The 13,646-nt window shown below is 41.2% G+C and overlaps 1 protein-coding gene across 5 annotated transcripts in view; it reads right to left on the bottom strand.

The window, feature by feature from the left end:
- Positions 1-13,646, bottom strand: part of grin1b (glutamate receptor, ionotropic, N-methyl D-aspartate 1b) — a 75,966-nt gene that overhangs the window by 49,516 nt on the left and 12,804 nt on the right. For all 5 annotated transcript variants that reach the window (XM_030723582.1, XM_030723585.1, XM_030723586.1 and 2 more), the window contains exons 3-4: positions 12,559-12,693; positions 9,520-9,696 (exon numbers count right to left, since the gene is read on the bottom strand). In XM_030723582.1, the coding sequence (XP_030579442.1) occupies positions 9,520-9,696; positions 12,559-12,693 (312 nt within the window). The remainder of the gene's footprint in view (positions 1-9,519; positions 9,697-12,558; positions 12,694-13,646) is intronic.

Raw genomic sequence — 13,646 nt, 5'->3', positions numbered from 1 at the left:
AACTCTGTTAACAATATAATTGTAATAAAATAAATGTTTTTCAATCTATTGCCTTTGTAATAGTTTGGAATATTGCATGAAAAGCATATTTGAACAAAGATTTCAAATGTATAAAAGTCCAGTCTTATCTGAAACAGAGTTTTCAGTATGAGGGTGACTATCTTTACCTTAACAGACAAGAATTTATGAAACAATATTTTTAAAATCGTTTTCAGGTTCTGGAGTACGGGTAAAAGGGTAGCACCAACCACAGCACACAGCAGCTGAAACATCTCATAAAGAGTCCCTTTAGATTCCCGAGCTGGTCAGATCTCATTTTATGGTTTAAAATTTGTTTTTCTTACCCGCACAGACGCTGCATTTTATTACCCGAAGATCCTACAAAGCTGTCACTTCCTGCCACCGGCAGCTCCACCCACAAAATACGTCACTAAAATGTTAAGAAAGGCGTATAAGGGCCCCTGTAAACAAACAGCATTAACTCTAATCACAGCAATAATACTAACATCATCATTAGTGCTTCTCAGTAGAATATAAAGAGAAGTGGTTCATGCATGAAAGCTGTGATTTTCAGATGTGATTAAAGAACAGGTGCTAATTAACAGCCAGCGTGGAGTCTTACGCTGTGACCTGTTCGGTTATATTTAGTCTGAGGTGTAAATCTGCTCCTGAAGCCTGCCTGCAGGCGTGAACACAGACGGTTTATTTTTAGAGAACAAAGAGACGCTCTGACTCAGAAACCTGTCAAACTTCGCAGCTCAGCGATGATCAAACAGGCTTCACTTCAGCCCCTCACAGGATGAAACGTCTGCTGAAGAATTCAAACCTGAGTCTGAACCTCAGCACAAACCCGTGTGATTTTATCCAAACTGAACCGAGCTGCGACTTCCCTCTCTGCAAACTTCCTGTGATGTTAATCCACTGTGGCGGCGGCGCGTCCCATTAGTCCTCCACTCGATCCGCTCCAAATGTTAATCTCATTAAATTTACATCCAAGCACAAAGTCCCCGAACAGCACAGACTCGCTGAAACTGCTTCGCTTTCTCTGAACGCTGCTTCAGCCACGACCTGCCAACACCCCAAGGTCACACACATAACCCGAAGAAACGCCCACTTTTTTACGCCTTCAAAACTGAGTCCAGTCTGCACGGCTTCATCCTGCTGCACAGGTTTTATATTCACAGCTTCAGACCCACAACTGCAAAGTACAAAATACAAATGGAGTAATCTGGAAAGCACCGACAGCTTATATTTCCCTGAAACTATATTGTGGTATTTTCACGTTTTTACCCCTGAGTAATCTCAACACTCTGACCGCCATTCATGTGTAGTGAGTGTTGGCTGTCAGTCTGCTGTTTACCTCCGATGTTAATGTGTGTCCACATCTATTTACTCTGGAGGAGGCTGTAAAACTTTGTGAAAGAAGTCCGACACGAGTCGATGAGTCACTTCTGTCCGGTGACAGCGATACTGAGCCGAGGACATCCTGAACTTTTCTGTTGGTAAGTGCTGCTGTTCCACTGGTCTCTACCCACATACATAAAATGTGATTAGGTGGACGACTATACCCATCTCAGCCACTGTATTCAAGGTAGTGGAGTAACATGGTGGCTTCCACAAAGCGGCGTTGCACCTGTGTTTTTTTTAATAGATTAATTCTAAGTTCATGAGAATGCATCAATTTGTGGAAGATGTAATTACACACTAATCAATGTATGTGTGAGTAGTTTTTTTCTATTAAATAACCTCAAATAATGCCTGATTGTACTTCTGACTGACCCTACAATAATTACAGAGAAAACCCAACAATCAGATAACCCCCTATGAGCAGCACGTGGTGACAGTGGGAAGGAAAAACTCCCTTTTAACAGGAAGAAACCTCCATCAGAACCAGGCTCAGGGAGGGGCAGTCATCTGCTGTGAGCAGTTGGGGCTGAGGGGAGAGAGACGGGACAAAAGACACACCGTGGAAGGGAGCCAGCGATTAATAATAACTAATGTTTAAATGCAGAGTGGGGTATAAACAGAGTGAAAAGAGGTGAATGAAAAGAAACACTCAGCAGCCTAGGCCTATTGCAGCATAACTAAGGGAGGGTTCAGGGTCACCTGATCCAGCCCCAACTGTAAACTAAGAGTAAAAACCCCAAAACATATGGAAATAAAAGCTCAAATATTTAGTGTTTAAGGTAAATCTGCAGTTTTACTCAAAAATTTGTGACCATAGTCTGAAGAATTTCCACAAACTTTTTCTTTGGAATATTTCCCCCTGTTCTGGTGTTTTTTTAAAGGTACCAAGAAATAGCTGGATAAACAAGTTCTGGATCTGGTTGCATGCAGGTAAACAGTCAGTGACTGAAACCACATTTTAGTTTTTCATTCGATTTTTTACGTTCATCTGTATCCATCAACAGCGATCGGCAGAGGAAACAGGAAGTCCTGAATTAAACATCATCTATCCAGATATCCTGGCTACACTGGAAGTACGGCTGCGCGATTATGGAAAAAGTCATAATTGCGATTATTTTAGTCAATACTGAAATGACAAATATTTAACACGATTACTCACTCACTATAAACACACTGCATTTATTTTACTTAAACAGTGAATACCTTGAAATCTAGTGCATTTCTATGATCTCTTGAAAATAAATACTAAATTAATAAACAAAATATATAAATACATTATAAAAATATTTATATAACTAAATTGCAATATAAATAAATATATTATAAATTAAACAAATAATAAATACATAGATAAATAAATAGAAACGTAATGACAGTCATCACGACTAATACTAGGAAGAAACCAAGTTATTTAGAACAAATGAACTGGCTCACATTTTCATGCCACAGCAAACTGACAGATCCTGTACACGTATTCAAAGGGTTTGGTATTAACACTGGTAGGGACGTGAGTCAAATCGGTTTCCGGGGCGGGCTCGATGACGAATCAGGGTCCAGTGCAGTGCTAATTACACCCGTGGAGCAGATGTTGGTAGGGACATCTCACTACCATCCCTTGCTAATTGTGCCCAGTGATTGGTAGGTACATAACGGAAGTTATTTGATATTTCTCTGGAGGTACAGGTCAGGTTACAGCGTAGATTTACTGCTTTGTAATTAATGATAATTAATTAATGCACCTGCACAAGCATAAGTGCCAACAACTTCACTGGCCACTTACGTAGGTGACTCAGCGCTGCAGCATGAATCAGGGTTAGGAGTAGGTGGAGCGTAATCTGATAAAATAATTTTAATAATAATTGTTTTTTTTTGTCGATTGCACTGTTTTTGTGATTGTTTGGAGTCAAAGTCGAAATTGAAATCAAATTTCGATTAACTGCACAGCCCAAACTGGAAACCCTGAAAGAACTGCCCAGTTCCCCCAAGAAGTGCCTCTGATAAACCCTCAAAGCAGTGTTGGGTAGAATTTAACGTGAAACAGAGAAGTATAACAGACACTGTGAAGAAGCTCGATATGATTTTGTGGACTATATCTCATCTGTGAATAATTTCTCACACATAACCAAAGCATCAAAGAAATGTCTTTAAGTTTGGCTGCAGCTTAAATGTCGGTCAAAAGCGACTAAGCTGAAGTAACTTGATGTAATAACAGAAAAAAAAACAGTGTATTTCAAAACAAGATGCTTGGTTTCAGGCTTTTATTTTGAAATGTGTGTGGTATATAGCAGGTTGTTGGTGCTGCTGCTGGTTATTACAGGATGAATCTCATCAGCTGGTTATTTAAAGCAGGAACAACACACGGCAGCCGCTGCTGCTCTGTTCACCTACTTTAACTAATGTGCTGTAATATTCATGCGTCTCCCACTTAGAAAAGTCTCTCCTCTAATATTCATGAAGGTCTTTGACTCAAACTGAGAGGCGCAAAGGCACATTCAAACTTTTCTAAAGTCTCATTTGGACTCAGGAAGATTCATTTTTCTTCCTCACTAAACTCAACATTTCTACTTTTTTTATTTTGTACTATAATTAGGCTGCAACTAAAGATTCTTTTGGTAGTTGACTAATCTGTTGATTATTTTATCGATTAGTCAACGATTATTTCAATCTTATCTCACCTGTTTAAGCCTGCCCATCTGTTAACATCACCTTGTCTTCTCACAATTAAAATAATGACCCATAAAAATACGAGTTTGAAGCTAATCAAATGTATTTTTTAACATTAATGTGATCATCACAGTAAATATCAAATAAAAATACATATTAAAGTGACCGCAATTTTTATTTTTAAATGAATGAATATGCGCTTATAAATAAAAATGGCCTCTGTCCAAAAGTTCAAATAAGACTTCAAATTAAATCAGAAAAGTTTTTCCATCCAAAACAGCAGAAAAGCAGATGATTCAGTTCATACAGAGGTTTCTAATGCTAATGCTAATGGATGCTAATATTAATGCGAGAAAAAAAATAGGAGACAATGTAGCTGCTCCTGCTGAAAAGGTGCCGCTTAGCAAACATCATCCAGGAGAGCTTGTTTCCGACAGGTAAACTAACAGAAAGATTAACAGGTATCAACGACGCACTAACGTACCCATCCAGAGCTGACGTCTCAGCTCCAGGGTGCCGCTCAGCACTGCAGCGATGCTGCCGTGGAAGGAAAGCTCTGCTTTGCACAGCCTGCATTCAGCTTTATTTTGGTTTCCTGTCAAATGCTTTAATGGCATTAATGGCAGCTTTAATGCTGAAACGCTTCTCAAAGTCCAAAAATACAAAATACAAAACTCCCAAAATCCAAGGTCATACAAAAAAAAAATGACACACTTGGAAACTAACAGGGATGCACACAGTGGGCAGAGTACACAGACAAGGAAGCAACAATGAACAGAAGAAAACTGAGGGCTTAAATACACACAAGGTAATTGGGAGAGTGGAGACAGCAGGGAACAACAGGTGAACCAAATGAAACTAATAACACAAAGGAAGCAAAACCAAACACAAAGCACAGGGAACACAGGACACAGGAAACAGGAAGTGACCAACCACGACGCACATGCTGACTTGACAGAACACGAGGAAAAGAATGCACGAGACAAGAGACAAAGAGACAACCAGACACCTGAACACAGACGTGGGAAGGACAACACAGGGAGCAGGGATTCAATATAAATACCAGAAACTAATAAGGTCTATAACCTAAAATAAAGTAAGAACCAAAACCACATGAACACTAAAACACAGGAATCTCAAATGAAAACAGAACCTAAAGAAACACAACACAAAATGCTGGGCATGAGGCCCGGGACCATGACGAGTACGCGGTTTTAGAATATGATGCGTCAACATTAAAATTCCACCTCAACTAATTTTTGAAGTCGATGAATCGTTGCAGCCCTAATTATAATGTTACGATGTTCACACTACTCATGAAGCAAACTCCATCTTACAAATTAAGCTCTCAGAAATGTTACAAACATATCATATTAGAAGTTTATATGCGCTATTGCTGGTTTGCCATTAATTAAAGTATCCTCTCACCCCGCTTTGCTTACTCTACTTTTCATTTATTGTGTCCTATTTCCTGCCTTCAGCGGTTCTTTGCCGTTTTGGGTTGTTGTAAACATCACAGCACCACAGCGACCGGCCTCATCTGAAGGAGAAACGACTAAACACAATTACAGAATTTCTCTACCTGCCTAAAAATTGAATGCAAAACTGTACCGTTTTCTGCTTGATTTAGTGTCTTTTTCGGTGAATTACAAAATGCACGCTCACCCTCTCACCACGGTGCCAAGTCCTGCCCGAATGACAGGCTGAAAGATTCTGAAAGGCTCAAAAATGTCAGACCTCACAAAAGCAAACAAACAAAAAAAGGAAAAGAAAAAGAAAAATGATCAATTACTTCAGGGGCTTAAAAACAATGTTAACCTTTTACTGTTAGCAGAGCTGTTTGCAGTGTCCATCCATCCATTTTCTTCCATTTATTCAATTCAGGGTTGCTGCCATAGGGCGAGAGGTGGGGTACACCTGGACAGGTCGCAAGTCTGTTGCAGGGCTAACACAGACAACCACTCACACTCACATTCACACCTATGGGCAGTTTAAAACTCCAATTAACCTACCCCCACTAACTGCAGGTCTTTGGACTGTGAGAGGAAGCCGGAGAACCCGGAGAGAACCCACGCAGACACGGGGAGAACATGTAAACTGCACACAGAAAGGCCCTGGCCAGATGTTGGAGTCAAACCCAGGACCTTCTGGCTGTGAGGCTAACCACTGTGCCACCGTGCTGCTTTTTCCATTATTTCAGGTAAACGAAGGTTGGCCCGTAATGAAAAGTGTAGAGTGCGCAGAAGCCTTGCCTTTACAAAAAGAGCTCTTCATCATCACAGATCAACTTTAATTAATTTCTCTGTATGTGTTGCATAATAAACATATTAAAATGTCTGTCAAAACACATCTATATACATGTGCTTCAGACACATCTGAAGTCTGTTAGATTTCACAATAAAAAACTGAGGATGTTGCAGAAACACTAAACCTCTAATGTCCAGTTTGCTTCCCACAGATGGCGGCGCTTCAGATTCTTTCCTTTGACTTTAATGAATTCCTACAGCTTCAGAGAGCCTGGATGAACAGCTGCAGTTTTCTTTTTCTTTTTTTTAACAGCAGCATCTATTTAAATAGAACAATTTGTGTTTATAAGTGTAACTGTCTTCAGATTTATCCATTATCTGTGATGTTGTGATATTTACATTAGGAGCTTCTTAAACAGTGAAACCAGTTTATGAGGTTGCAGATTATTTGCCAGTTGGCCTGAACTCTCGTGTAGAAACTCTGTACATCAGTCACAGAGAGCGACACGAGAGGGGACAGTCCCTTTGACAGTGAGTCAGGTCGACAGCTGTGACAGTAGCAGCTGAGATGTGTTTGCATGATTCCGACTCCGATCTCCGTCAGAGCCAAGGCAATGTGAAACCAGACGGAGGTGAGGAACCAAAAGGATGACATGGACGGACAGATAGGAAGAGAGAGAGAGCGACAGGAAGAGGAGAAGAAGAGGAAATGAACTCAAAGTTAACTGAAGATAAAACAAAAGAAACTAAAAAAGTAGAGACAAAAATAAAATTAAAAGCACCGAAACCTCCACCAAGACAGAAAAATATTCCAACAATAGAACATTAATTTTCTAACAATACAGAATGATGGAAAACCATGAGACATTCACGAGCTGCAGCTCATCAGCAAGTCCAGAGTCAAGACTACTAGGCCCAGCGTCATGACTGTGGGCCCAGAATTAAGAATGGCAGGTCCAGAATCATGACTAACAGGCCCAGAGTCCAGACTAACAGGTTCAGAGTCAAGACCAGCAGGTCCAGAGTCAAGAGTGATTGGCCCAGAGTCCAGACCAGCATTGTTTAGAGTTAAGACCAACAGGTCCTGAGTCAAGACTGGGAGGTACAGAGTCAAGACCAGCAGGACCAGAGTCCAGACCAGCAGGTCCAGAGTCAAAACCAGCAGGCCCAGAATCATGACTAACAGGTCCAGAGTCCAGACCAACAGGTCCAGAATCAAGACCAGCAGGCCCAGCGTCATGACTGTGGGCCCAGAATTAAGAATGGCAGGTCCAGAATCATGACTAACAGGTCCAGAATCATGACTAACAGGACCAGAGTCTAGTCCAACAGGTTCAGAGTCAAGTCCACTAGGTCCAGAGTCATAAGTGATTGGCCCAGAGTCCAGACCAGCATGTTTAGAGTTAAGAAGAACAGGTATAGAGTCAAAACCAGCAGGCCCAGAATCATGACTAACAGGTCCAGAGTCTAGACCAACAAATTCAGGGTCATAAATAACATGTCCAGAATCAAGACCGGCAATCAAGACTGACAATCCCAGAGTCAAGACCAGCAGTCTTGAGTCAGGACTAGTAAGTCCAGAGTCGAGACCCAGAGCCAAGACTATCAGGCCCAGAGCCAAGACAGTCCAGACCAACAAGTTAAGAGTCATGACTGGCAGGATTGTGAATCTCCAGCAAGTCCAAAATCAAGCTCAGGACCCCAGGAGAACTAACCGGCAGGTCTAGAGTCCAGAGTCAAGAAATACAGGTATTTCCAGAATAGAGACTACCAAGTCCTGAGTCAAGACCAGCAGGTCCAGAATCACTTCCAATACCTCAAAGGTAAAGACTGCCATGTCTAGAGTTCAGAATCAAGACTGACAGGCAGGTCCAGAGTCCAGACCAAGAGGTCAAGAGTCAAGACCAGGAGGTACAGATTCAAGACCAGCAGGTCCAGATTCAAGACATCCAGCTCCAGAGTCAAGACCTACAGGTTCAGAGTCAGGACCAGGAGGTCCAGTCCAGAGTCCTGATTCACAACCAGAAGGTCCAAAGGCCAGCGTCAAGGCCATCAGAGCTGAGCCTAGAGCTACTTGAATTGTCATCATTTTAAAGGAACAGTTACATCAAATTAGTGCAGACATACTTAAAATCTCACAAAACAAACAATCAAAGGCAAATGATCAGGTCTTCAGGTGTGAACATCCAGGTTCAACAACATTTTATAAAATTTGACTCTTTTATTAACTTTCTTCAGATTTCAACAGAGGATGGTGATGTGAAGATGGTTCCAGCTAATGTGCTCATTACAGCTGTATATGAGATGACGACACACACACACCTCTTCCTCATGATGTAGCATGATTTGCATTTTATGTTGGAACCCAACGGGAACGATGCCGAGTCAGAGTCCACTAAAGTCAAAGACATAACTCCAAGTCATGTGACTGAGTCCAAACCTCTGTTGTCACAGGATTTAGGAATGATGGAAGTCCTGGATCCACACTCATTTCTACACACATGGGTGTCGTGTTTGATCATGTTTGCGATTCTTATCCTGGTTTGGATCACACGTGGGCTCAGATGTTTATTCAGAACATAAGAAACCCGGGTTAGTGAGCAGCTTCAGGTATACATGTTCTAAAATACATATGTAAAATATTAACAATAAAAACCAGAGTAATCATTCTACTTTATCTGTTAAAGTCCTGAATGCAGGTTTCTTTATGGTCCATGTAAACAGAAAACCTGTAAAACCTCTTGGTGGAGATAAAAAAAAAAGAAAAGGAACATAATAAAAAAATAATAAAGAAAAAGGAGTGATGAAAGAGTAGCTGCTTTGAAGCATCTGGCAGAAAGAATATTAAAGCCAGGACCATGTAGGAGCGATGAAGACGTAATGAAGGAGCAATAATGGAGCAATGAAGGAGGGACGATGGAGGGATGAAGGACTAATGATGGACGCATGAAGGAGGGATGAAGGAGCAATACTGGAGCAATGAAGGAGGGATGATGGAGGGATGAAGGCCTCTCACACACACATAGCTCATTATGTTGCATGCAGTTAAACTACACAGACCTGAATTTGAACAAAGTGTGCACACACACACACACACACATGCTCACAATATGCAGCACATGTATTTTCATACTTTGTGTTTCACACTGTGTTTGTGTATATCTGTGGTTATGAGCCTATATGTGGCCGTGTCCAGGCTGACCTTGGTCTCTCGCTCCTCCAGCAGGGTCTCCAGTCGTTTCTGGGCGGCTCGACCCTCGTGGTCGTCGCTGACGATCAGGATGATGTGGTTCCACCTGAACTCCCTCATCAGGTCAAACCAGACTTGTGCCTGGTGGGAGTACGGAGGCACTGTCCTCAGAAACGACAGGTGGATGCTCTGCAGAGGTGGAGGTGCAGGTTAACTCAACAGGCTCTTCCATTAATGTACCTTTATTTCATCCAGAAACATCCATCCATCCTTCTGAACAGTTTATTGGTTATATCATAACCAACCCTTTGGTACAGAGAGGAGGCTGTTGTTGACAGTCAAAGAAGACCAAAAGCCAAAATACAGATGATGTGATAATGTGTGGGAGCATAAAGGTACTTAAAAAAACAGAAAGGTTATATAAACAAAATTATGTATTTTTTAAAAGGGAACCAAGATTTCCTTAACAAATGAACATAAATTCATCAAATACTATACTGCTGAGTAAGTCCAGACACCTTCAGCAAAACAAATGTACTCTGACCTGCTGCAGCTGCCTCCACCTAAAACATGTAAATATTTCATCTCTACTATAAATCCTGGAGCGCTGCTCACTGGGAGTGGTGGGATATTCTGGGACTGATGACACTGAATGATTTCATTAATATTGTAAACCTGAGAGGTTGCTGGTTCAATCCTAAGTCTAAGAGTCTCTGAACTGGGACAAACAGAACTAAATATTACTACAACCTGCACTTACAAGACCCTGGAAGTAACACAGGACAGTAGTACAGAACATAATGTCTAAGGACACCTGTGGTGGTTTGTTTCCATGTAAAGAAACTTATTCAGTAACCAAAGCTGAGGTCTGTGTCATACATGTCATACATATGTGAATACAACTGATTCTCAATTCAATTCAATTTTATTTATATAGCAACAACTCACAGCAACAGTTACCTCAAGTCATTTTATATTGTTAGGTAAAGAATCGTAAATGACTGGTTCTTGTGCAGCGCTTTTCTTCTCGACTTGAACACTTCATACAGCACACACACATATTCATACAACATTCACACTCCGATGAACACATCGCAAGTAACTCAGGGTTCAATATCTTGCCAATGTATATTTTGACACGCAAATTGGAGCAGCCAGTGATCGACCCACCAATTTTCCGATTAGCAGATGACCTGCTCTACCTCCTGAGCTACAGTCACCTCCAGGTCCATACAATACCCTACAATAATTACAGAGCAAACCCAACCCTCAGGGAGGGGCAGCCATCTGCCACGAACGGCTGGGGGTGAGGGGAGAGAGACAGGACAAAACACACACTGTGGAAGAGAGCCAGAGATTAATAATAACTAATGATTCAATGCAGAGTGGGGTATAAACAGAGTGAAAAGAGGTTAATGAAAAAGAAATACTCATGCATTATGGGAACCTCCCCAGCAGCCTAGGCCTATTGCAGCATAACTAAGGGCTAATAATAATATAATAAACTGATAATACTGACTTACAATAGTCCAGCCTAGAAGTAATAAATACATAAATTAGCTTTTCAGTATCACTCTGAGACAAGATGTTTCTAATTTTAGAGATATTGTGCAAATGCAACAAAGCAGTCCCACATATTTGTTTAATATGTGCATTGAAGGACAAATCCTGCTCAAAAATGACTCCAAAATTTCTCACTGTGTTACCGGAGGCCAAGGTAATGCCATGCAGAGTGACTATCTTGTTAGACATCATGTTTCTAAGGTTTGTAGAGCTGAGTACAATAACTTATGTTTCATCTGAACTTGGAAGGAGGACAAGCGGAAGATAATGGATGGACGGAAATTAGAGGTCATCCAGGCCTTTATGTCTCTAAGACATTCCTGCAGTTTAACTAATTAGTTTGTGCCATCTGGCTTCATGGATATATAAATCTGGGTATCATCTGCATAGCAATGAAAATGTATGCAGTGTTTTCTAGTAATACTGCCTAAGGGAAGCATGTTTAGTGTAAATTGAATCGGTCCCAGCACAGAACCCTGTGGAACTCTGTGACTTAAGAAGACTTCCCATTTACATTGAATATGTTCTCTGTCTTTATTACACACAAATCAATATATAGATATTTTTTAGAACCAAAATGAAAGGGTTCATGTGTACATTGTGCTCTAAGTCTCTAAAATCTCTATTCTATGATGGGATGGTCACGTTCTGCATCTGTAAGATGAAAACAGATTAACGACCTCTTATTCCACGTCAGTAAGACCACAGCTGCCCAACTGTTTGCGCTTTTCTAGGCTCACCTCTGGAAAGGTGAGGAGGACACTACTTTTTTTTCCTGCTCTTAAGGATGAGACTTGCTATCCCCTCTCCTCTCCAAGTTCTTCTCTATGTCTTCTGCAAACTGGCACCAAGTACTCCCCCCCCCCCCCCCCCCCCCCTCCTAACATTAGTGCTACTCTGTTGAGATGGCAGGTTAAGAGGTTCACTGAGATGTTTTGAAGCAATTTGTGTTCAGCCATTTCATGCTCCAAGTGTCTTCTTTAAATCACTTGCCATGATGTTTAACTGTGCCCTGTTACAGGGCAGGAAGCCTGGCTAAATGGTTTGCATGGGTGTAAATACATCTTTATCGAACTGATATAATTTTTAGCATGTGTAAGAAAACCACGTAGCCTATAGCTGTTGTAGTTACCACAGCAAGAGTCCTCATTAATAATGGGACTGTTTTGCCTTGTACACTGGCTACAAGTAACATTTCTGTTTGGACTGAACAGACTGAGTGGAACTTTTTGTGATTTTTTTCACTAATTCAGTAGATTTGGATGTCATCTGCATAAAAATTAAACTTTCCTGATTTTGACCCCAGTGGAAGGATATACAGAAAAAAGATGAAAGGATGCTGATGGAGCCCTGAAGAACATGATAATAAAGATGGGAAAGCAGAAAGCTGTGTGAATAATCCAGATTCAGATTCTTATGTGAGTGTTACAGCTAACACTCTGTACTCAGCATTTTGCTTGGGCACTGTAACAGGCCGATTGAGCCAACCTTGTCAGAGTAGATGGACATGCGTGTCGTCAGGCCGACCACAGGGATTCGGTAGAAACCGGCAGTGTAGGAGACGGGTGTTGGAGTCAGGTGGTCATTGGACTGTGGAGGATGGCTGACCAGGATGGCGTACACCTGCAGAGGAGGAAAAAGACAATTCAGTCCAGATATTCATGTCAGTCTGTGGTCATTTTATTTCCCATTTATAATGTAGAATGGTGACATTGAGTAGAACTAGATTATATAGTGCATTTTTTTTGACAGATTTTTGTTTTAAATCAATGTTTCACGTTAGACCTCTACAGAAAAACAACAGTGGACCATGTTACTTCACCCGGGTTAAAGTTACTGGGAAACCACCCTGGAGCCAGGCCCGGGATGGATAGATGGATGTTTCATGTAATAGTGACATGACAATGTAAATGCCTAATTTCAAATGACTGCGGCTATAAAGTAGACACAGGGTTTTACCTACAGTACAAACACGGCACACATTGCAAAGCAACTTAAACCAAATGGGAAAGTGGCCGCAGAAATTTTTATTCTTCATAAAGTGGTCCACTTTTACCAGTGTGACTTGTCATGGAGGATGTGTGTGTGTGTGTGTGTGTGTGGGGGGGGGGGGGGGGGTTGGGGGGGGGGGGGGGGGGGCAGAGCAAGATGTATGTTTTTGTTTCATTACAGATGCAGCAGTTGGTGAGCTGTTCTGCTCATTTATTCCAGCAAATGAATCTTGGACCTTTTCTCCCCTTTCTTTTCTCACTCTCTCTTCTCCTTCCTTCTATCCTGCCAGCTCTGCCATTGTTACACAATACATATATTAATGTGAATAATAAAAAAAATAATAAAATAAATCAAACTGACTAGTGAAAGGTACCTATAGAAAGTTTATAAAGATCTTGGCAAAACAGCTGTGTTTGCTACAACAGTGCTTCCAGATCATGATTCTGCTTGCTAAAGCTGCCGGACAGAACAGTAAATAAATAAATAAATATCAAATCTGAATTTCAGAAGTCATATTGAATCAGTTACATTTTACCACCTTCATTATAATCTCAGGGATCAGAGTCCTTGATGTGAAAACATGC

This window comes from Archocentrus centrarchus, unplaced genomic scaffold (genome assembly GCF_007364275.1).
Source record: "Archocentrus centrarchus isolate MPI-CPG fArcCen1 unplaced genomic scaffold, fArcCen1 scaffold_26_ctg1, whole genome shotgun sequence".
NCBI lineage: Eukaryota > Metazoa > Chordata > Actinopteri > Cichliformes > Cichlidae > Archocentrus > Archocentrus centrarchus.
Note: the sequence above shows the minus strand (reverse complement) of the source record. Positions and strands in the feature narration are given on the sequence as shown.